The sequence below is a fragment of the Aquila chrysaetos genome, chromosome 5 (assembly GCF_900496995.4).
Source record: "Aquila chrysaetos chrysaetos chromosome 5, bAquChr1.4, whole genome shotgun sequence".
NCBI lineage: Eukaryota > Metazoa > Chordata > Aves > Accipitriformes > Accipitridae > Aquila > Aquila chrysaetos.
In genome coordinates this window covers 25,548,399-25,572,069 of record NC_044008.1, presented here as the reverse complement: position 1 = coordinate 25,572,069, position 23,671 = coordinate 25,548,399, and the positions used below count along the sequence as shown (strand labels likewise).

Sequence of the window (23,671 nt, the reverse complement as noted above, 5' to 3'; positions counted from 1 at the left end):
AAAAATGTCAGCTTCTACATTTGTTTACAAGTTTTTTGTTTTATTGTTTGCATTATGTTTGTATATTTTTTTATCAAATAGAGACCCGTATTTTTATAGATGTGCAGTTGATATCAGGTGTCCATGATAAACTTTGGAATTTTTCAGTCTTGATGTTGTGAGTGTAGAGCTTCCTCAAGGGAGTACAATGGTTTTGGTATGTTTTTATAAAAGGTGTGTGGCATAATAAGGCAACCTCTCTCTTCCCCTTTGTTATTGAAAAAAGAATTTCACCAAGACATTTCAAGTAAATACCTCCCTGAAGCAAAAGAAGATAGTGCTGTCTAAAGAGCCACCTTTCAGGAAACTTACTGTAACATGACTGGAGGAATAATGGTTGAGTAGAATTTGCAATTCCAGCATCAAATAAATAGGAAAGGAAAATAGTTAATGATTAAAGACTTCCTCCTTTAGAGAATATATTTCTCTCAATATCCCCCTCACCAGCCCCTTCATAGGATTCAGTCTAAGGCTGTTCATTGGGTTCCACAAGATGATTTTAACTATTGAAATAGTTTGCAAAAGAGAAAGTTTCTAACAGCTTGACTTCACAGCCCCTACTGTGCTAAAAACCATTTATTTCAGTAAATGTTCCTTTGAGATGACTTGCATAAGGTCCAGTCTCAAGAGTTTTAGATAGATATTACTAAAGCTGTTAAGGTTTACTGGTCTGTAGATGTTAATATTAACAGGCAGAGGGGCATTGGAGAAACATAGTAAAGATTTTTAAAAACCTTTCCAAAACCCAGTTAAATGTGAACTCTGAGAGTTGGGGTATAGGAGTTAAATTTGTTATGTTTTTCACTGCACTTCTGAAATGTCTATCACAATGTTTCTTGTTTGTTGGAAAGGGGTTTGTAAATGTTTTTACATTTAGGTGCTAAATATAGGAGGTAAAGCACATATTCTTCTTTCCTAATTATACTTATTACAGTTCTTGACATGCAGTTTTGCTAGAAATCAGAATCATAAAAGTTTGTTTGTGGAATACCCAGTACGTTGAAGAGGATCATGCAAATAAAATTAAGTTACCATTACTATTTATGTTTAAATAAAGTCCAGTTCTGTTCAACACTCTCTTTCCTACTTCTCTGATACTGCTAACAGAGAAGTAAATTCATTTTGAAATCAAATGCCTATAGTTTCACTGACTTGATTGAATTTTTGTTTGTTTATGTCTGGTCTGGATTTACTTTTTGCTTATACGAGTTCATGAATTTACATGTGTTGCATTAAAAGACTATCTGGGTATGGGGAGAGGAATGTGGGTAGCAGCAGAGTTATATATAGAAGTGTGTCCTAGGAATCAATTGCCTGATACCTGCTTTTTGAATAGCAATTCCAATTTCTATTGTAAACACCAGTTTGCCTCACTTCATACGTGGGACAATAGCGTAATATCTTTGGGGAGATTACAGTCCTCTTAAGTCCCACCTGGTTTTGGCTTTGGACACCTTTTTAGGTGCTTCAGGAGCAAGCCAGTCATCTAGCTTTTCTGGGTTACCTAGTTCTGTAGGTTCTTAAATTACTGAGGTATGTTTGTGTTTAGCCCAGGTGCTTCACAGGCACTTAATTTCACTCACCTGTGCATGTTCAGAAATAGCCATTCTGGAAAGATAAGCACCACTCTCCCACTTAAAGCCTGTACTGTCAGCGCGGTTTCAGTGAGCAGACACTTGAATGCTACGTCAGTTACCAGAGAAGCCTTAAAACTTAGTACAGCCAATGCTTCAACTAAGTGCTAATGGCTGTGTAGGAAGCAGACCATTTTCCTCCATCTTCAGACGACGTCTGGGTGCACAAGATCACAAATGGAAGGAGACATCTAACATTTCCTACTACTTTGCCTGTAGTCAGAGTGAAGGTGGAAGCAGGTAACTTAAGCAGATTGGATCCTATCCAGTGGTATCCTGAGATCCCTCCCACTTTCCACTGGCTGCTAGGAATTTCACGGGCCCTTTAAACCCCAGGCATGTAAAATTCCAATGGGGTAGAACATAAATTGGTCAAACTGGAGTCCTTGTTGCTTTTGCATATAGAAACGCAGTGGAAAATAGTGATTAAATGTAATTTATAAACCTTAGCTGATACCATAGGGATTATCTTTTTAATTCATGGCACTATTCACTGTAAAGTTGTGACAGGTTAAGCAAGGCAGAGTGCCTGTTAATACTCTGGTGCTTAATGATAACTGCTTTTAAATGAAACCAATCAATCTTATTTGTCTTTTTTCTTTTTTAGATTTAAACACAATTTGTGTTAGTAAATACACACGACAATTGTCAAATTGTAAGAGTTTTGTTTTGGCTTTATATTTAGTGCAGGGAAAGTCTCACTTTTCCAATCTATATTGGAATGAGCAGCCTACACTCAAGCATAATGAAGGGAACTGACTCTCTTTATAGATACCCGAACATGTACCAATGCCTAAAATAAACCTACACAGAAGGAACTGTGGGTAAAAAAAGGATTTTTAAATTTCTGTAAGGCTGTGAGCATTCTCAGACCCATCTTGACAAAAGATTTAGACACTTTGAATTTCAGGGAGAAAGAATATATGAAATTGTAGAGATGGGTTATTAAAGCATTTTGCTGGTTTTAATGATTTTACAGATGCTATTACAAAATTAAAGAAATCCATAAGAGAGAGACCTTACTCAGGCAAATGTAGATCATTCTGTCAAAGGGATTTATAGATAGCTCCTGTCAGTTAGAACTTCAAGACTGTTAGCAGGTTGTGCTCTGAATATTTTCATTTCCTCCGTCAGTATAAATCAAGAATTATTTCAGTTGAGGCAATGAAGCTACACCATCATAAGATGGATGAAAGGTATAGAAGTGGCTCCTGTGACCTTCCTGTCAATGGAAGGAGCTAAAATAAGGAAATGACAATTGTTGAAGAAGCACTCCATTTATCATCAGAGGTGATTTTGCACAGTTTTGGCTGTGTTTACTTTCAGAAGTAGAACCTTCTACTACATAAAAGTAGTACTTTTACTACATAAAAAAGGTACTTCTACATAGTAAAAGTCTATCTGATCTATTTAATTGTATTCTTTTAATATTTGAAGAGCACTGAGCATCTATTTTGCTAACCACATGTAGCTTCTTTTTCTGAATTTATTATTATGCCAGTTTTGCAGTTTGTCTTCCTCTGACTTCTTTGCAGCAACTTTGTCTGGTGTCCCACATCGTAGCTACTAGCCGTGTACAGATTTTCTTTCAGCCACCCTGTATAACCATTGTTCTCATCGTACCATTTCAGTTTGTTCCACAAGTCCAAATTCTTCTCCAGTAAAGAGATTTGTGTCTTATTCTAAAAATATGACTTTCAAAATGTTTTATAGTGTATAAAAGTGCTGATGAAGAGTAGGGATAGTAGATCACGTAGGGCATAAAGACTGAGCTACCTTACTCTATTTGAATGAGCAGCACCCAAGACATTCACATTTGGACATAAATTTGTGCATCTCAGTAGCCTTCAGTATAGTTGGGTCAGTTTGTGTGGTGGAAAATCTGAACCTGGGTAAATAGTCTTTTGTCCTTTTAAACAGTTCGCTGAGTGTCTGGCAAGTACAATATGTATTTGAATAAAAATTTTAAAACCGCTTTGCTAGTTCAAGCCACTTGTCTGATAACCTGTCTCTGACAATAACCAATAGCAAATGCCTAGGCAAGTGCATTACAATAGAGCAAATATGCAATGAGAATTTCCCAGTATAATCCTCCCAGTTTCATCAGTGGACTTAATGAGCCAAAAGTGTTGTCACTGTGTTTAAGAGGTGTTTGTGGATTTCTCCTTCACAGATTTTTAAAATCTTTTCCAAACCTGTGTAAGCTTCTGGTATTCACAGCTTCCAGTTTCTGCAGAGTCAGTAACACAAGTGTACATAGCAGAGATCTTGAGACACACAATTTTTTAAAAACAAGAATTTCTGTATTTCTCAAAGAAAATTATCACATATTTTCAGTGATTGCTTACATCCTTGCTGGCATCCTGAGAGTTCCTGTGCTCTTCCTTGGCCTAAGAACCACAGGTTGAATCCTGCCCACGTAAATTGAAATTCCCATCAGTTTTAATACCAACACAGCCTTTATCTCCGTGACTGTTAACACATTGCCATTATCTACTTATACTAGATGAATGCTTATGACTTTAGAATCTGTCGTCTTTGCTCCCAAATTAGATTTTGGGACAGGAGGAAAATACGGAGTGACACCTGACTTCCCAGGACCAAACCATGCTGGCAATCTAAATGCATAGCTAATAGTGCCTACCCCTACTGTACATGCAGAACTTCAGTGCCCCGTTTGTAGAAAATCTGACAAATGCAGACATTACTTAATGTGTCCCAATTCCCATAAATAAGTCATTCTGATGTCCAAATCTTGTAAATGCTGCCTGCACTGCAGGTGCAACTCAAAAAGTTCAGGCTAAGTGGAGGTAAAACCATAAGGAGGTTGTCCTTTTGTCCTCTGGAGTCTAGCAGCTGATATCTCTTGACACCGCTGTGGCAAAAAGGACAGGCATAAAGGGCTGGTAATATTACAGCATCTTGGTATAAATTACAGGGCCAGATTACACCTGAGCTTGTATCCTGCATAGGAAAGCAGCATGTTGAGTGCAGCATTCCCAAACATACTTTGTGTTTTGGGCACTGTCCTCAGAATACCCTTTTTACTGAGGCTTAGGAGAGGGGTCTGTGGTGGTTACTTGGGGCTTGTTGCCTCAGCATCTCTGAGAGGATTTTCCCTGACAGAATTCAGAGGTTTAAGGTCCCATTTCCACTTCTCTGACTTATTTTCCTGGCACAGAGTGCCAAATCAAGAGAGTCTCCCTCACAGACATTTCTTTCTGTTAATCGTTAAAGCTACTCATTTTTTACCCTTACGTATGAATAAATACACGTTGAGGATCAGAATGTTCCCAGCGGTAAATCAAAAACAACTCAACCGAGGCCAGTAAGTGCAAAAGGAGTATCAGACTCAGGTCAGGAGGAAGAAAACCTGGTTATTTATACTTTTTAAACAGGAAAAAATATCTACGAGATCTTATTACTCCCAGTGCTATGCTTTAACCAGAAACGCATCTTCTTGGTTTGCCCCTGTGACTGAACATGAGACAAGGTCAGTCTCGCTACCCCTCATGAGCAGGGGAGCATTTGCCACCATTATTCCTGACTCCATGGGCCTCGGGCACTGGGCTGTGCGCTGTTTGGACAGAATATAAAAGGAAACAAGTCTCACGGCCTCACATAGAAAACTGTGGCTTTGAAGGAGGGTAGAAAAAGGGAACAAAAAGCATTTAATGGTATCTTGCACGTCTCCTTGACAGGCATAGAAAGATAACCATAAAACTGTTTAAAACATGATCCCACAACTGAGCTGCCTTGTTCCATGAATAAATCAACAATCTATGGAAACAAGTTCAGCAGCTTCCTGGAAGCAGAAGAGGACATTAAGGATTTTTTGCTTCATAAAGCAGCACCTCAACCAGTAAAATTCAAACTATTTTGGGCACTGGCTGGAGATGTCAGCCAGTGTCACAGGAATCATGCTGACTGTCAAGCTGATCAAGCTCAAGTATCAGCATCACAGATTTACATATAAAACCACAAATTTGACATCAGTTTTGCCTTCTCTTTTGTGAAGATGTTCTCATTATTATTATATTCATTTAAATTAAATGTAAGGAATTTAAATACACTATTTAAACAGAAGTACTTGCTGTCATATACCATGAGCAAAAGGGATGTCAATTTATTAACTCTAAATAAAATAAAATTTAAAAAAAAAATTAAAATAATTTCCTTCCAGCTGGCCTCTACACTGTTAACTGGTCAACACTGACAGTTTACACAGTCAGTGCTTTATAGGATACATGGTTGTGTTTTGCCAGGGCAGTTTGCACAAGTAGCACAAAGGAAGAATTGCTGCATTCTGTTGTCCTCATACTCTCACACACAGCTTTTCTCTGACACCCATGCTATGATTCTTCAGTTGCTTCCTTCCCTAAATAGCATTTGCTTTTGTTCCCCAATTTTGCCACATATTTATAGTGGAAAGAGGCAGGACTAAAACCACAGACAATCCCTGCACATGTGAGAAGGTGCATGGCTGTGAGTGTGCTGGGAAGGTGCTGTGGGAGCACAATAGGTGAATAGCAGAGGAAAGAAGGTGTATGAACTTCTAAGGTCTCCTGGCATTCATAAAGACTTTCCGTAAGATTTACTGGGTCTATAAGTGTGTAATGCACCAAAAAAAGTGAACCTTGCCCCTTTTTTTCTTGTTCATTGAAGCTATCGCTCCTTGTCCATCAGATCTCCATGTGGAATTTAAAAAGTGGTGGGACGCTCTCACGCCTAAACCCTGCTTAGTTAGCATATGAATGCTCAACTGATTGTTTGAAGTAACAATTAGGAGGACAATGGATAAAGGAGGAAACTGGAGACAGCAACTAACACCTGTGAATCAGAACTTAAACAGCTTGCTTTTACATAATTAATTAAAGAAGCAGGCACAATGCACATTGACTTTAAAATGTGGTCCAAAGGCTATGCTGGTGCATGTAAATCCCTTTTCAGTGCCATTACTTACATGTGAGGTTTGATCTTTTTGTAAAAATCCTAGTCATGAGTGAATGTTGGGAAGTGTTGCAAGGGTTTTTTTTGGCGGGGGTGGGGGAGAAAGGGAAGAGAAAAACTTTTAAGGGCAATCGCAATTTCATGGAGGAGGCAGAAGTCTTGATGAAGTTATTAAAACATATGGACTTCAGATAGGTAGCAGAAAGTCATTGTAAGACACAGAACATTTCTAACCTTGCAAACAGCAATTAGGATTTAACATCCTGTAATCAGCACTACATACTTTTCTGCATTAAAGAAAAAGAAATGGATACTATGAAACTGTTTCATTAAATTGTATTTATTGCAGAATGTGAGCAGAATTCTGTGGCGCTTTCTGAAGGAAGCAATCCATATGTATGCTCAACATGCTCATGTGCTATTATTTCTTAAATAGGTTATATTGCGCTTCTCTAGAACAGTATTTAATGAAGCTAGTTAACGTTATGACTCTCAAAATGACAGTCTCAAAAAACCTATATCTGCAATTTACATATATTAATAAGTATTAGGGGCATAGTCATCTATTTGCACACATCAGTAGTGTTGCTAGAGTTGTACTGGCATAAAAAGGATAACGGTGAAGGTTACTCAGTAATCAGAATAAATCAGTGAGTATTTATACAGTTAGATATTTCTCTCTAGAGAAATATAATGTCATTAAAAAGTATCTAATATCTAGCCTTTTCTCTCCATAAAGTTTATAGAGATACAAGTAACTTCACATACTTCAGCTATAATATTGCTGATGATAGTATACAGCTGTCATGGTTTAACCCCAGCTGGCAAGTAAGCACCATGCAGCCGCTCACTCACTTCCCCCATCCCACTGGGATGGGGGAGAGAGTCGGAAAAAAAATTAAACTGGTGGGTTGAGATAAGAATTATTTAATAACTAAAGTAAAATAAAATATAATACTAACATAAAAATAAAAAATATAATAATAATTGTAATTAAAAGGAATATAACCAAAAAAAAGAGAAATAAAACCCAAGAAAAGACAAATGATGCACAATGCAATTGCTCACCACCCGCTGACTGATGCCCGAGCAGTGATCGGCCCCTCCCAGCCAACTCCCCCCAGTTTATATATTGAGCATGATGTTCTATGGTCTGGAATATCCCTTTGGCTAGTTCAGGCCAGCTGTCCTGGCTGTGCTCCCACCCAGCTTCTTGTACATCTGCTTGCAGGGAGAGCAGGGGAAACTGAAAAATCCTTACTTAGGTTAAGTACTACTTAGCAACAACTAAAACATCAGTGTGTTACCAACATTATTCTCACACTAAATCCAAACACATTGTACCAGCTACTAAGAACTCCTCTATCCCAGCTGAAACCAGGACAACAGTGAAATGACATTTTAGAATATTTTGTTCACTATCTTTAAATGGTATCAGTAGTACAAAGTTAGAGAAAACATGTAAAGTCCTGACCACACTGAAGTGAAAGTTTAAGTCGCTTTGATTTCCGTGTGACCTACATTGGTTCTTTCTAAAGGACACCGCAGAAGTTGGTTTCTTCAAGGGGGAGTTGTATTAATTTTAAAAGGGAAAGCATGGTTGTAATGAAAAAGGGAAAGAAAGAGAGAAAGAAAGAAAGAAAGGAAAGAAAGAGAAAGAGAAAAAAGAGAAAATAAAAAAAGGAGAAGGAAGAAAGAAAAAGAAAGGAAGGAAAGAAAGGAAAGAAAAAGAAAAAGAGAAAAGAAAAAAAAAGGAAGAAGAAGAAGAAAGAAAGAAAGAAAAAGAAAGGAAAGGGAGGGAGGAAGAAAAAGATGGGAAGGAAGGAAGGAGAGAAGAAAGAAAAGAAGGAAAGAAAGAAAGAGGAAGGAAGGAGAGAAAGATAAACTGGAAAGCACTTCTGTTTGCTTTGTTTGTATCCTTTATATGCTACAATGTTGATGTTTTTTATATTCTGTTTAACTAATACTTACCATTCCAGGTCCAAGATAAGGACAAAGTAAATAATTCATCAGTAATTAAAACAGTGATTATCTTGTTGGAGGGGGGTGTGTCTTCTACACTTCATGTTCCTGTTAGGCTTCTGGTTTTTATATTGTAAATTCATTGCTATTTTGCAGATCTGGTGTACGGATACTATAGACAGCAGCGGAAATTGATCGAAGAGATTGATTGGTCATATACAGGTAAGCAAAACTGTCTACTGAAGAACTTATTTTGCTTTGATATTTTCATGTTCAGTGTTATAACTTCAAGTGCCTGTTATGTCTGTATACCACTTACCATATGCCTAAACAATTGCTGAAGTAAAAGTGTAGGAGATGGAATTTGAAAAATTGCAGAAACTTTACAACAGGAGAGACTATTTTCATTTCTTATACCTGTTACTCTTGGAAAGAGAAAGTCCTCATCCTTAAAACCTTAACCTGAGACATGACTTGATGAAGGCTGGGCCAATATATTGTTAGGTGCTCGTTTATTATCTGAATATTACTGCTCTGGCAAGTTTGGAAAGCAGACAGAAAGACTGAAACAAGGCACAGTGCATTATGTGGGTAAGAACATATCCATATACTGCATATGAACTTCTGCACTTTGCTTCTGAGCACCTGAGCGTCCTTTCCCGGTGCCACCCTGATTCTCCTAAAGAATCAGTCATTTGGGCTCTCTCATTTGCATAAGGAAGAAAGATACATCCTTAAATTCTGCATGAACTTTGCCTCATCACAGAAGGACTATGGGGAATTCACAATTAGCCTCCTAGATTCTCCTGTAAAAGTCAAGCCACTTTCAGTAATATTGAAACGGTAATTTCGTCCTAAATGGTGGGTGTATTTTACCCAGAATGTAAGAAGTGACTTCCTGAGGATGTGCATAGACTCTTACATTTTTAATGTTTTAAGTTACTGTTTCAGAAAACATCAATTTATGAAAAGAAATAAGGACTGTCAAATTTCAGTCTTTCATATATTTGGTTCAAAATATGTTCCTGTAGTTAAAGAAAGTTACACCATTCTTTTTCTTTCTCTCACTCTCTCTCTCATTTTTGAGTCAGTTTTTATCTTCCAAGGTAAAACATATCTAACAAGTTTTGAGCCTAGAGAGAATTGAAACAGGCTAGTCATAAACCTTTCAAAATGAGATTTATAATGAAAACTCCCACTTACACACATTGTACTGCAAAATCCAAGCATAAGATCAATCAATGCAATATTTCATCTTCAAAATCCATCCATTTTTTAATATTGCAGTTAGAGGAATGCAGGGATAAGCCTCCAGGATTACAGGTGACCAGAGGGCAATTTATGAATTTGCTTTAAAGAATAGCGAATGGGTTTTGCATAGGATGTCAGAGGATAGAGCTGTTCCCTAGCCTGCACAGAGCACCCACCCGCTGCGCAGCTGCTGCTGCAGCCGCAGGTCACGTTTGCTGGATATTTTGCATGGCAAAAGAGCACAGACTTTGCAAGCCAGAGGATCCAGACCTGTTGGTTCTCTCCCTTAACATGTGAGATACCTTCATGTAGTCATCTCAATTCATGTGCCGTGCCCTAGTGACTCTACTGTTGGCAAAGCCTTTCTCCCTGTCCAGACTTAGATAGTCAGGTGCATGTGGTGCATGGGGTGGCTGAATTTGAGAGGAGCCCTGCCCAGCAGCCTCCTGCCCCTGCAGCATCCTACCCAAAAGCAGCATCCTACCCAAAAGCAGCATCCTACCTCTGTTCCCGCCGCCTCACCGGGCCCTCTGCCGCACGGGCTCCCTGTGCCCCCAGCACTCATAACACAGCTGGCTCCACGCATGGTCAGACGTGGATTTTCAAAGCTTTTCTGGGAGGTCTGCATGTAAATCAGGTGTCTAGGGCTGACAACTGTATTGCGAGCCGTGTGCTATGTGGTGCTTTCCTGAAATACCAGGTAATTGGTTCGTGGCCTAAAGGGAATACACAAATTCAGGTTTCATTTAAAAAAAGACAGTCTTCCTGAATGTGAAGAAAAATTACAAATTTTAACATTGTGTGTTGGAGGCACAGAAGTCTAGAGGCTGAGGCATATTGATTTTGATCTCATTCTTTTATAATAATTTGTTTATTTCAATCTCATCATTTTACTCCTGGGGCAAGCAATATCAGGTACCATATATATAACTAGTATACCTAGCTCAGACTTACAGTTTGAGGCATAGACCAACATGCACATTTTTGAATGGATGACCTATGCTTTGTCAGTACATCGTTTCCTCAGACACCAGTTATATTCTTCTGTCTTATAACCTGCTCACTGAAAGACCTGAAAAATTAGCCTCTGTGTGCCAATGAAGTGTTATGAGTGGGCCCGGGGATCCTGCAACCACAGAGTTTAATCCAGCGTAACTAAGAAAAATCTAACTGGCTTGGTAAACTAGTCTGAGTTTGAGCAGATGTAATTCTCTAAAGCAAATAAGAAATTTCAGATACCTTAGCCACAGCGGGTCAATACACACCTTTACTGGGGTGGTGCTGTGAGATGAAAGTAAAACGGAAGTAGAGAAATAACTTGAACCTTACCTGCTGAAATCATGCAATTTCTGAAGGTAAAGTTTCATAATAAAGCAATTTCATATACTGTAAGTTAATGTGAGTCATCATCAGATTTTGACTCTCAGGTAAATGTCTGATGAAGGCATAAATGTTACTAGAAATATTTTGTAGTACTTCTAAGGGCTCTGCTTTAAGCCATAGACAAATCCTGCATTTGCAAGCATGAATTTAGTTTTTTGTGTCCTGACTTTGCATATATTTGAATAAACAAATACAGTGTTAAAGAAGTGGAAGGCACAAGATGCATCCAAAGTTTTTAGGAATGAGTGGCTCCTGAAGCTAGTTCATTAGTAAAATGACTTTATTTTAACAACCTTTCATTGTATTTTTCATTAAAACAGTGATAGAAATAAAGATTCGATGATATCATGAATAATTTCAAATGGTGTCATACACTAAAGGTGAATCCAACCATTTCTGTTGTAGAAAAATCAAGTGTACTGAGAAAGTTCATTTCCTCAAATCAGTTACATACTAATTGATGACCAAAGATCATTTAGACATTATTTAGCTGTGCCACTGAGGTTAGGCAGTCACATATTTCAAACTATAAAGTGAGCAATATGAGCTTCTATTATTTGTCTGTCATAGAGACGAAAGATTAATTGTTATTGATGCCTTGTTTATCTGCATTTTTTTTGCCAGAAGTAATGATACAATGCTGTTTTCTGGTTGTTTTTTTTTAACACGGCTGGTTGACAGTAGTCCGTGAAAACTTCAAGCCTGAATGTTCACATGTAGAATTACCAAAAGATGCCACAAAGAAGATTTTTTTTCCCAGTGAAATTTCTTTCTGTTGGGTTTTTACTCTTTGAGATTTGGGTTCTTGTTCACAACAAGTTACGTGATTTAGGGGAAAAAAACAGAGCTGAATTCTGTTAAAAGCAAGAAATTCTAAACAGCCTTCCAGGAATTACAAATGCTGAGGGTTTTTAAAATTTTTAAAAATTGAATTTACTATGGAAATGAGTAGCACAGCAAGTTCAGTGTTCTTTGTCTCATCATTCAGGAGTATTAAGTTCGGTTTGTGCTGCCATTCATTATGTGATACGCTGATACACCATTGCCCTATAAATAATGACAACTCTGATCTTGAGGAAAGGTGTTGGGTCTCTGGGTATTCAAAGAACAATTTTGTTGTTTACAGGCAGAATGTGAATCATATTTCCTTTTTCTCTGGGGGGAAGCATCATGAATCACAGAATCACAGAATAATTTAGGTTTGAGGGGGCCTTTGGAGATCATCTGGTCCAACCCCCTGCTCAAAGCGGAGTGAACTTCAAAGGTGAAGCAGGTTGCTGAGACCTTGTCCAGCACTGAGTATTGAAAATCTCCAAGGAGGGAAATGCTGCAGCCTGGGCAGTGTGTTCCACTGTCATTTTGAAGAATTTTTTTCATTTACCCAACTGCAATATCTCTTATTGCAACTTGTGACCGTTGCCTCTTGCCCTTTCCCCATGCACTGCTCTGTAGATTGCCTTTACATAGCAGTAGACTTCAGCTAGGTTCCTCCTCTTGTCTCCAGCTTCAGCAAACTCAGGTACCTCAGCCTCCCCTTTCACAGGATGTACTCCAACTCCCCGATCATCTCAGTGGCCCTTAGGTTGTTAATATCCATCTCGTACTCGGCTGGGGAGAAAGTCAAAACTGCACTCAGCATTCTCCATGTCGCCTCACTGGTGTGCAGTAGAGGGAAATAGTCACTTGCCTCGTCCTGCTGGCTGCATTCTTGCTAATGTAGCCTAGTACATTGTTGGTCTTACTGGCTGCAAGGGCACACTGCTGACTCACACATGACTTGTGCATCAGGATAATTAATTATGATCTTTTCAGGTAATTTTTAATATCTGGTGTATCTCAGTAGTAAAACTTGGCAGTACGTTGATGATGCTCGTCTGGCCCTTGCACCAATACTTTCCACAGTAACGATGGCTGGACGTAATGGCTTGTTGCTTTTCTCCCATGTTGAACATTGAACTGATCTTCCTAAGATTAAAATTGTTATCATTCTATGTCTGATTCAACACCCCCTGGAGATATCCCCCTAGTTTATCATTCCCCATTACTATCACTACACAGACAAAACCTTAGTTGTCATTTGAAAGGCTGTTTTTGCCACCCCAAGTCCTAGAAATTTGCACTGATGGCTTGAAATGTTGATGTCTGTAGTTTGGCTCAGAAATGAAAATGGCCTTATTTTGAGTGGTACTGAGAAAATGTAATTCTCTTTCTTGCCCAGACAAGATCCAGTGTTTTCATTTCAAATATTGTTCTATCATCTTTCAGTACTGGGGAGATTCTACTGCAAAGTCACTGCTCATAAAGCTTATAGGAAAGTAGGTTGTTGCTTATATCCATAATTATTTGCAGGTGTACATTGCTTTTCACTCAGCCGAAAAAAAAAGTGAGCAAGGATCTGCACTATCTATCTCAGCAGTGCCTCAAGAGAATGATTTCAACATTGGTAGCTAATTCTACCTACTCTGTAAAACGTCTGCTGCTTCCATTAGCCCACAATTTGATCCAGGTAAACTGGAAAGTTTCAGGTTCTCCCCTCATCCTCACACAGTCTCCCTGTTCAGCAGCCATCTGCTGAGAGGATGGACAGTGGAGAAGAAGCTGTGCTGAAGAGTGTTTGTATGAGTGTGGGCACCCATGCATGCTCCCTATGGACAGCTCCAGGAGCAGGGCAAGGGGAGCTAGAGGGTAGAGGCGCGGGGTCCAGGTCCTATCCATTGCATGCCAGGTGGGGTATGATAGAGGAGCCATTTCACGAGCCAAATCCTGACAGTGGGGCTGTGTGGGAGAGCGGGAGGCACCGGCAAGAGCCTGCTGGAGGTAGGATCCAGGAGCTGCCTGCTAAACCGACTGATTTAATGGACAGTTCTACCAGACCAAACTGAAATGTCTGTAAGAGAGCCCTGGCCAAAAGCTGATGAAAACTCCTGGCCTTCACTGGCTGGATAAAACCATGCTCTGGGGAGATGATGCATACCAAATTAAGTTCAAATTTTTTCTTGCTAGCTAACTACCATGGCTGTATCAGCATAACTTTGTGAGAATATCTGGTCTTTTTATCACCTCCTGTGAAATAAATCACTTTGTGTTTTATATTCACCAAGTATAATCATGACTGATGTGCTGTATCGGTTGTGAGTAATAAAAAAAAGTCTGTACTCTTGGGCCCTGTTAGTTTCTTCTGTAAAAGATGCAGCATAAGAAATCAAAATAACATGCATTCTTTTATTAACTCCTATAAAAATAGCTCTGCAGAGGGTCTTTTCTTTTTTAGTAGACCTTATGCTTCAGAGGCTGTCATACCTTTTCTTGCATGATAGCTCATTACATGTATTTACATCCCCCAGATCACATAGTCACTCATGGTTCCAGTGTTTTGTCACTAAATTCACAAGCTCATTAATTAAAAAGCCTATTACATTATTATGGTTTTGGGAAGGCTGATGATTCAGCAACAGAAATTATAGTGTTGCGCATCTGTTCACATCAAAGAAACAAGGTGTCCTCAAGCAGTAAGCTAACATGCTGGCATTGCTGGCCATAGAGAAGTTCCTTTTAAGATATCTCAGTGTACTGAATCAACAACACAAAGCATGTTATTCAACACAAATAAGGTATGTATTCAGTGTATTTATGATTTTTGAATTCATATGAAGTGGTATGGTTCAGAAGAGTCTGTTTCAAACATCCTCTCCTTTCAATCAGGAGAGCTGATCTTTGAGCAGTAGAAGGCTACTAGCAGCAAAGTGCAATTTATTTAGCTTTGACTCAGTCAATATTTGTAGGATAAACCAAGTGGAAAACTGTTGCAAGGGGTTTTGGGGGAGCAGATAAGAGAGTTGGGCCCCGAATTCAAGGACTTTTCAATGTTGGATGCTTGTAGGACAGGTATGAAGGACTGCATGTTGGTATTCATATTTGGCTCATCACTGGTAAAATTATAGCGTTTTTCTTTCAATAAAGATTTAAGTGATCTGTTTGCCAGAGTTTCCTGATAAGGAACTCTGATAAGACCTGTTCCTTCCCCCATTTCACTCCTTTAATGCTATCAGCGAAGGAAACAGCTGGGTCATTTTCAGAAACTGCACAGAATCTCATTCTGAGCATCGACCAGATTATTCAAATGCAGGAGGGTTGGTTTCTGAAGTATAGAAATCAAAGCGTGAGGTATTTGCATAGTGTGGCACTGCTGTTTTGATAAGGTCTGGCCAGGGGTCAGAAAAATGTAGAGACTACCCATTAAGTAAATGCGTTTGGAAATTAAAAGCTTTTTTAGGAGTGCTGTCTTTGGGAATACACCAAAGTAAAATAAAAAAAGCAGACTGGGGGTATCTCATGGTAGACTACAGCCTCTGGTTAAGCCTCTTTGCCCTTCAAAACAATCATAAAAGTATCCTCGTGTATATACTACTGAACGATTTCTCATTTACAAGCACATTCAATCTGTGCTGCAGTGGGAAGGATATGTTCTTGAGGAGTACTTGCTTACAAAATGCACAGATGATTACTTTGAGATCATCATCACCTCCATATCAATATGATTTACAGATTTGTGAAGTTCAGAGCCCAGCAAATAATTCTCCCATTGCTTATGTTTACAGAAGGCCTTGCTTTTCTCACCTGCTACAACCTATTTGTTAGGACTTTCTTACAAACATTTTTACTCAAAAGCTATTCTGCTCTATTTATAACAGGTTTTGATTTTTTTCCTAATGTATTCAAATGCCATTCATTTCAGTATGCACAGTTTGCTAATGTACTGGAATGAGGGCAAAAACTAATTCTGTGCAACGTACTGACAAGTTTGAAGGCATTCATGACCTTCCTGTAACTCATTAATTCAATAGAAAACATAACCTTCTAGTTAGTTTTCCCATGGGTCAGTATTAAAGCAGGCCTCCAAAAGGCATGGTTAGACAGGTCTTCCTGGCTAGGAGCTCAGAGAAAAGGAAGATGAAGGGTAAGAGGAAGGATCCTGAGAAGGAGGGGGCAGAAGCAGTGTGGCCCCCCCCGTTGACTACAGAAACCTCTCATGTAGGCTCAAGTGCCCCTGATGCCACAACCATCGCAAGCTCAGTGAGGGATGTATGCTTGGTATTTTGCAAGTGCCCCTGACTTAGTTAAGCAGAGCATAGGAGGGGCAGCACATACTATTTCAATTTCTAAATCTTGAATGCTAAGTTACTGCAAATTGCTGTAAATGAACTTAAACCACATTTTCATACTGTACTTTGGAATTTCGTTTTTGAATGTTACAATATTACTTTTTTCCCCCAAAATAATAATTTTTCCAAAACTTTTCAATTTAAGAAATCAGGGGAACCCATCAGCAGTTCTATTTTGGACAAATCAGCATTTGCTGAAAAAACCAACCCTAAACCACTGAAAAATCCTGACCTTTCTAAAATTAACTTGTAGAAATGGCACTTTCAGTTCCACAGGTCTGCCCCTGCCACGTGTAAACTATGTCACCTTCTCATTTCAGAGGTAAAAATATGCTTCTACTTATCTTCAGCCGCATGTTAGAGCCAGCCCAGTTTGTAGCTTGGTGGCTGGACCCCATGCTCTCTTGTGAAGCAGTAGAATGGTTGTTGCACTTCCTTCTACCTGCTCACTCTTACGTAGGCCAGGAGGTTGTGCAGGTGTCAGCAATAGCTAGTTTGGTCTGCAGGCTTGCTGTGAGTTGCAGTAATTCGCAATAAAGAAGGTAAATTAGCAAGGGACAGAAATTGTTTTTATTTGTACACAGAATACCTTCTGTCAAGAGTTTCTGAGGGATGATGTGTGGTGTTTATTTATATACAGTTGGTTTATATGCAGTATCATGACTTACATTGGCACATTAGCACAGTTCTAAGAAACCTGAGTTATACAGGAGTGTCATACAGCTTATTATTTCTAATGGGGAGATCCACTCTCGGAAGTTTTCCCAAAGAAGTCTGTGTTCTGTTTCTCTACCAGGGTAACAAGCTTTCCACACCACCCTGAAGAAATAGTGGGCATGTCGAAAAGCTGCTTAGATCCCAAAGAAAGTATATAATCCAAAATTAAGGCTCTGTGCTCCCGTACTTGTTCTTAAATTTCACAGCCTTTCTTCCTTTTGCCTTTTTTTCTACAACTGTGGTGCATATGAAACCACTCTTCCACATTCAAAGTCATTCCTTCGTGTGGAGAAAGTTCTGTTGAAACCTGTCAAAGTCTATAACTATTAATTTGCAGCAGTCCATGGGACACTGGCTGTGGCACTGTGCATCCACTAGATTTATCAGCTGAACTGTTCCCTCCATTATTTGGTTGCCAGAATCACAGCAGTTCAGTGCTGAGCATCTCTTTCAGCTGTGAAAGGTGCACAAAGTCCTTTTTGTGAAAAGCCAGGTCAGGGCATCTAGCTGCATACATATTTAGCTAGTTCTTGCTATGCTTCAACAGTTGTGCTTGCAACAAACTCCATATCCATCCTGTGGCAGCCTCTTTCTGCTCTCTTCCAAGAGCTTTCTTTATGAGACATTAAACTATGGCTTGATCTGATAGTGCCTGGCATTGACCCTATTTTAGGAGCCACAGAAACAATTGACTGTCATCTTCCATCCTTTTATCACAGATGCTGCATTTAAGAGCTAAGCTGTTTTCCCTCTGAATGTGGTGTTTCTCTGTCAGTGCCTTCTCTGTCAGTGAGCTTTATCTGATGAAAACTGTGTTAACCAGAAACGTTTTTAAAAGGCAGTTAAGTAAATGAAGATACTAAAAATGGAAAAGCAAAGAGAGGGACAAAGTGTTGAATGCTGGAAAAGAGAAAGAAGAATCATTTACATGTAAGGACTTGGAAATTTGTTTTCAAACTTCTGGTATTTCCCTAGCCGTGTAAGGAGTCAATTCAGGGCTTGGTTGCATGGTCATAGACTGACAACAATTATTTTTACTGAGTTAACAGCAAAAACAAGCGCACAACAACAAAAAGCCCACCTTGCATTACCCTGCCTGAGTAACTGAAAGGGAAAAACTGAAAAAGTACTGTTGCTGGAGTATTTTAGGAATACTGGGTCAATGGTTCATAAATTCTTTTCCCCTATTCCAGAATAGGGTGGATTTTCTGCCTGCTTGTACATGTTTGGACCACTTTACATATACGCAGTACAGTATGGTCAATCTCTTTTTTTTCAGCTATATTCTTTCTGTCAGTTTTCAGGAAAGCAAATATTTATGGCTGGAGTGCTAGTCAGTGAAAAATTACAAGCAAAGAGATTTTTTGTTATTATTATTCAAATGCATCCTCTTGAAAGCTACCTTTATAGTAGGGCTGTGGTATGTGTGAACAGAGCTCTCTAAATAGGAGAACTAGCACATTACCTCTTTAATTTGTATTTTGCCTGCTGTCAGAGGATCCAGAATGTATTGAAGGTGACCAGCACAAACAGGCAACAGACTATTTGTAACATGTTTTTGTGGGACGGGGCACATACTTTAAATAATGCAACCATTTGTTTTCTTCAGCTGTAAGTACCCGCTTCAAACAGATTCAGTACGTTATCATAACTGATCTTTACCAACACATTTAACCACGAAGAAGAGATCTGTACACCTGCCAGTCCTAATGTGACCATACCATGTGTATGTGATCAAAATGAGAACAATACTCGTTCTCCTCTGCATAAAAGGAACCAATGATAATCTGTTGCAGTGGCTTGATCACACGTCTGAAGTTCCCTTTGAAATAATTTGTTTTCTCTAGAGAAGCTGTGGAGCATGTGGTAAAAAGAGTTTTTCTGGATGACTTCCTGTGTCTTCTCGCTCCATCCCTTTCTCAAGAGAAATCTTCCTACCCTTTCCATTTGACAGTTTTTGTCGTATTGGCTTATTTGCTCTCTTATGGTGCAGCCAGGACTTGTTTCCCTTTTGCATTATAAAATTCTTCTTTTTCACGCCATCTAATGATTATATAGGATTTTATTGCCTGCTTCTCCCTGACATTCATTAATGGCTGCACGAAGTAACTGTCAGTTTGCCACTTCATCTCCAGTGTTTCCAGGAGAGACTCTTTCTCCTCCCAGCTAACTAATGGAGAAAGAGCCGGCTGACTGTTTCCTTGACTATCTTGCAGTCTCCCCCAGCTGCCTTTTCCTAAATGTCAGGGACACTCTCCAGCTTTGTTACCATGGTGCGTTCAGCTGGCATGCCTGCAAGGGTTCACAAAAGCCAGCACACCCACTGCACGTTTTATAGGAACATACGATGAGGGAAGGCAGTTACCTGCTGTATCTTAGTTAAATGGAACATAATGAAAGGTGCTTTTTGGTGCATATTCTGTATAAGATTGGCCCCAATTTGGTACCAATCAAAACCATCAATCAATTAAGAATATTCTCTTTGTCCCTCCATTTGTAAGAGTGTTGGTGTATATATAGATGTGTTACAAGTTACATATATAAACCTGGTGAGCTTGCCAACTCAACAGGTCAGTACATAAATGTAAATGCTGATGAAGAACAGTGAGATTTACACTGTGCTGTATTCATTAACTACCTTCTATAAAAAGATTTGAAGGTGTTTTCTATTTCCTCATAATTTATTATTCAATCTGAAACATTGTTATTAGCAAAAAAGCTTTTCTTTGATATGGTTTCCTGGTGTGACAGTCAATACAAATAAAGTACATCCTGCATCCAGCCATCAGAAAACATTTTTAAACCTCAGGTTTATAGCTAGCAACCTGTAGATAGATTTGTAGCTGAAATAGCAAATCCTTTTTAAAATGCCGACAGATTTAAAAACTCACTTTGAAATCCCATTCAACTGAGTCATATTGTTGTCTCTATATCATTCACTTCATGAACAGATTTCAAACATGAACATGAATAAATGCCTTTGTTCCAGATAGTAAACTACCAGTAAGTTCTGTTCCAGTCACTTGTTTCAGGTTAAGTTGGTCATATTCCCTTCAACAAATGGTTAGGTAGACTGGAAACACATTGCATCAGATTCAGTGATCATACAGAGAAGAGCTCTGAACTACAGTGTACTTTGGTCTGTCTCCTTGATAAATGTTTCATAGAAACAAAACATTCTTCTCCCAATTGCTCAGCTTTAGCCCTTGTGAATGAAGTCAGTAGGATTTTCCAGTGTGAGCAAGTGCCTTCCATTGAACTCTTCTGTTTTTTCTTATTGGGACCAGATACGGACTCCCCAACTCCCAATACCCTGCTGGTACAGGCAATCATGCCATCTAACTCTTGCATAAAATTAAATAATTTTAAAAGTAGTAGTGATATTTTGCTTCATAGTTCCACTGAAAGACTATCGCAGAAACTCACTCTTGACTTTTAAACCTTATCTGGATTTCCAAGCTAGCTGTATTAGTGGACCATTGAGGTCATCTGGTTCTTCGGATAGAATTGGTTGGTTGGTTTGTTTTTTTGGAGAGTTCTTTTCTATTGCCAATATTTACCTGCACCAATATCCCCTTCCTGTTTGTTTTTTAAATTAAACCAAGATAGTCTAGTCTCTTGTCCCCTTTTAATCATTGCACTAGCTTTTTCTGCTCACCCATGGTTCAGCTAAAATTCTTTTGTCTTCAGCATGGGTGACCGCATCTCATGCACTTATCCCAGATGAACTATCCCCAGGACTTTGTGCAGAGACATTAATACTTCCCTATCTTTACTAGGAGTTGTTTCATTAGAGCTTCAGAACACGCTTGCCTTTCTATCATACTGTCTGTTTACAATCTTCTGAGACTGTCAGACATGGTCTGATTCTCCGCCTCTCCCATGTTTTTCTTACGGTGAGATTCTCATTAGTAACAAAACCACCCACTAGTAGTGTCTAAATGTATAATTTATAAATTGCATTGTTGAATTTCATGCCATTTTTACTACTTCAGTTCTCAAGGTCAAATGGTTTTCCCATATGCTATACTGGACCTCCTTGTGATGGCATGTTTTCACACGTCATGTCATCAGTAGGTGTAATTAGCAGAACTGAGAAACTCCAGAGTTTCCTGCATGCCTAGTAGCTCCCATTTACTGCTGCTTACTATTTTTCTTCTTCTCTCGTATTTACTAAGCAAGTGAAAGTACTGATTTGTTAGATACTGTGGTAACAATTTGGGGTATTTACTGACCTATTCAGCACAATTACACAATTTCCAGTTTTTCAAAGACTTCCAGTTTATTTCTTTGTTTCTTTCTTTCTTTCATCCTTTATTTATTTATTTATTTTCTTTCTTTCTCTCTCTCTGTCTCCCAAGATATCTGAACTTGGATACCAGCTAAACATCCGGCTATGTTCTCATTCATATTCCACTGGTGAATTCAGCCTCGCTTTAACTCCATTGACTTTATAAGCATGAGTCAATATAAGGAAGTTGGCTCATAAAGTGTTCTGTATCCTAGGCGAAATATCGCTTATGTTGAAAGTTTATTTCCTGTTCAAGCATCATTAAATTGCAATGATTTATAGTCTTAAAATAAATGCTTGTATGAATATTAAATACCCAGTTAACAGCTTTACTATGCTATCACCCACAGATAAATCCCATTTTGATAAATTCCTACATAAATAACATTTTAATTATTGCTGTCTAAGTACTAAATTTTATAACTGCAACTAATTACCTATATTCAGATTTCAAACTTTAGTCTAACAGGCTGAACTAACACCAACTGAAATCAGTGAAAATATATCCCTTAACTTAAAACTGAACTTTGAATCAGTCCTACGTTACAGTTACAACCAATTTATATCACATTATCAGTGGAGTATGTTTCTAAACAAAATTTAGATGTATGGATTTTAGCAGTGCTGGAGTGGGTAGCAAAAATACTCAGAAATGCATTGCGAATATTTATTCTACTTTCAGTGTGTAAACACTATTAAATTATTGGAAAAATAATCATAGCAAAACTAGAAGTGTTTGGCAATTAGGTGAGGAATCACTCCATGATACCCAATGGCAACTAGCTGTCCCAGTGCGGACCACTCATTATTTTACATTATAAGAGAAATTACAGGCGCATTAGCTTGATTCTACGAAGTTGATCATCAGTGAAAATTAATGTTGACAGTTAGTTGTCCTGAAACTTCATATTTAATATCTCACTAAGATGAATGGTTCAGTTTACACTTTCCAGAGCTATTGTTTCAGTGTATGGTAGTACCAGATCCAAATTAATGCATGCAAGTGTAGCTTTTTCTGCACAACCAAGAATGATGGAGACTTTTACAAAATCAATGGTAATGTGAAAATATAAAATAATTTCACAGAGCCTATCAAGATACATCCAACAAAGCTTCTCCCTGGATGTGATATTCTTCAGTATTTTCACTAGTATCTCAGATGACAGAAGAAAGAGAAGGCATTTGCAAATTCATGGAGGCCACCATGCTAGAACTTGCAAGAATTTTGGGTGACATAATCAGAATTCAAAATGAGCTTGATGAATTGGAGAAATGTTCTGAAATCAATCAATCAAATAGAATTTGTCAATACAGTGGTAACAGTAAGCACAAAATACTCCAATTGGGAAAGAAAATCAAGCATACAGATGCAAAATGGGGACTGTCTGGTTAGGTGTCTATATGGCAGTTAGCTATAACTGCACCTGAATTAACAGTATGCTGCTGTTGCAAAAAAGGCAATCCCATTTTGAGGTGAATTAACAGGAATGATGTATAAGGCATGGGAGGCAATTATTCTGCTCTACTTGTCACTAGGAAGGTCTCAGCTGTACTTCTGTATTCATCCTTGGGCTGCACACTTGTAGAAAAGGCAGTGACAAATTGAGAGAAGGTCCAGAGAAGAAGCAAAAAGAATGATGGGAATCTAAGAAAGCCCAAACTCCTTGGAAAAAAATGAAGGAAATAAGTTAGCATAGAAAAGGGAGTTACGATAATAGTCTAAAAATTTTTAAAAGTTGTTATAAAGTGATCAGTTGCTCTCCATTCCACTGAACTGACTAGGATGAATCAGTTTAATTTGCAGAAAAGAAGGTCTAGGTGCAATATTAGGAAAAACTAACTGTGACAATAGCTAAACTCAGGTTGCTTAAGGCGGCTGTGGAATACCTCTCATTGAAGCTCTTTCAAAAAAATGGGGAGACAAGCATTCGTGAGGGATAATCGAATTATACTTGATCCTGTAATGAAGGAAATTACCTGGATGACCTTTCAGTCCTACAGATCTGTGATGCTTTGGGGCAACTTAAGACCTTATTTAATCATCTTTCAACCAGCACCTAGTGTATATGTTGTTGCATAGACAAAGACAGTACTACCAACCATTCCTGAAGTTACCCAGATTTTCAGTCCTTTACTACTTTGTTAATCATCAACCATTTGTCTAAGAAAATTATTTTCTGTGCTAGGTCATTTCCCCATTTTTGACTGTTTGAGGCTGTGGGAGGACAAAAATGTGTTTTTATAAGGAGACCCAGAAAAATGTATAACTTCTCTCTTCTGGA

The 23,671-nt window shown here is 38.6% G+C and overlaps 1 protein-coding gene across 6 annotated transcripts in view; it reads left to right on the top strand.

Moving 5' to 3' along the window:
• PTPRZ1 (protein tyrosine phosphatase receptor type Z1) overlaps positions 1–23,671 on the top strand; it is a 152,883-nt gene that overhangs the window by 31,851 nt on the left and 97,361 nt on the right. For all 6 annotated transcript variants that reach the window (XM_030015112.2, XM_030015111.2, XM_030015110.2 and 3 more), the window contains exon 2: positions 8,742–8,807. In XM_030015112.2, the coding sequence (XP_029870972.1) occupies positions 8,742–8,807 (66 nt within the window). The remainder of the gene's footprint in view (positions 1–8,741; positions 8,808–23,671) is intronic.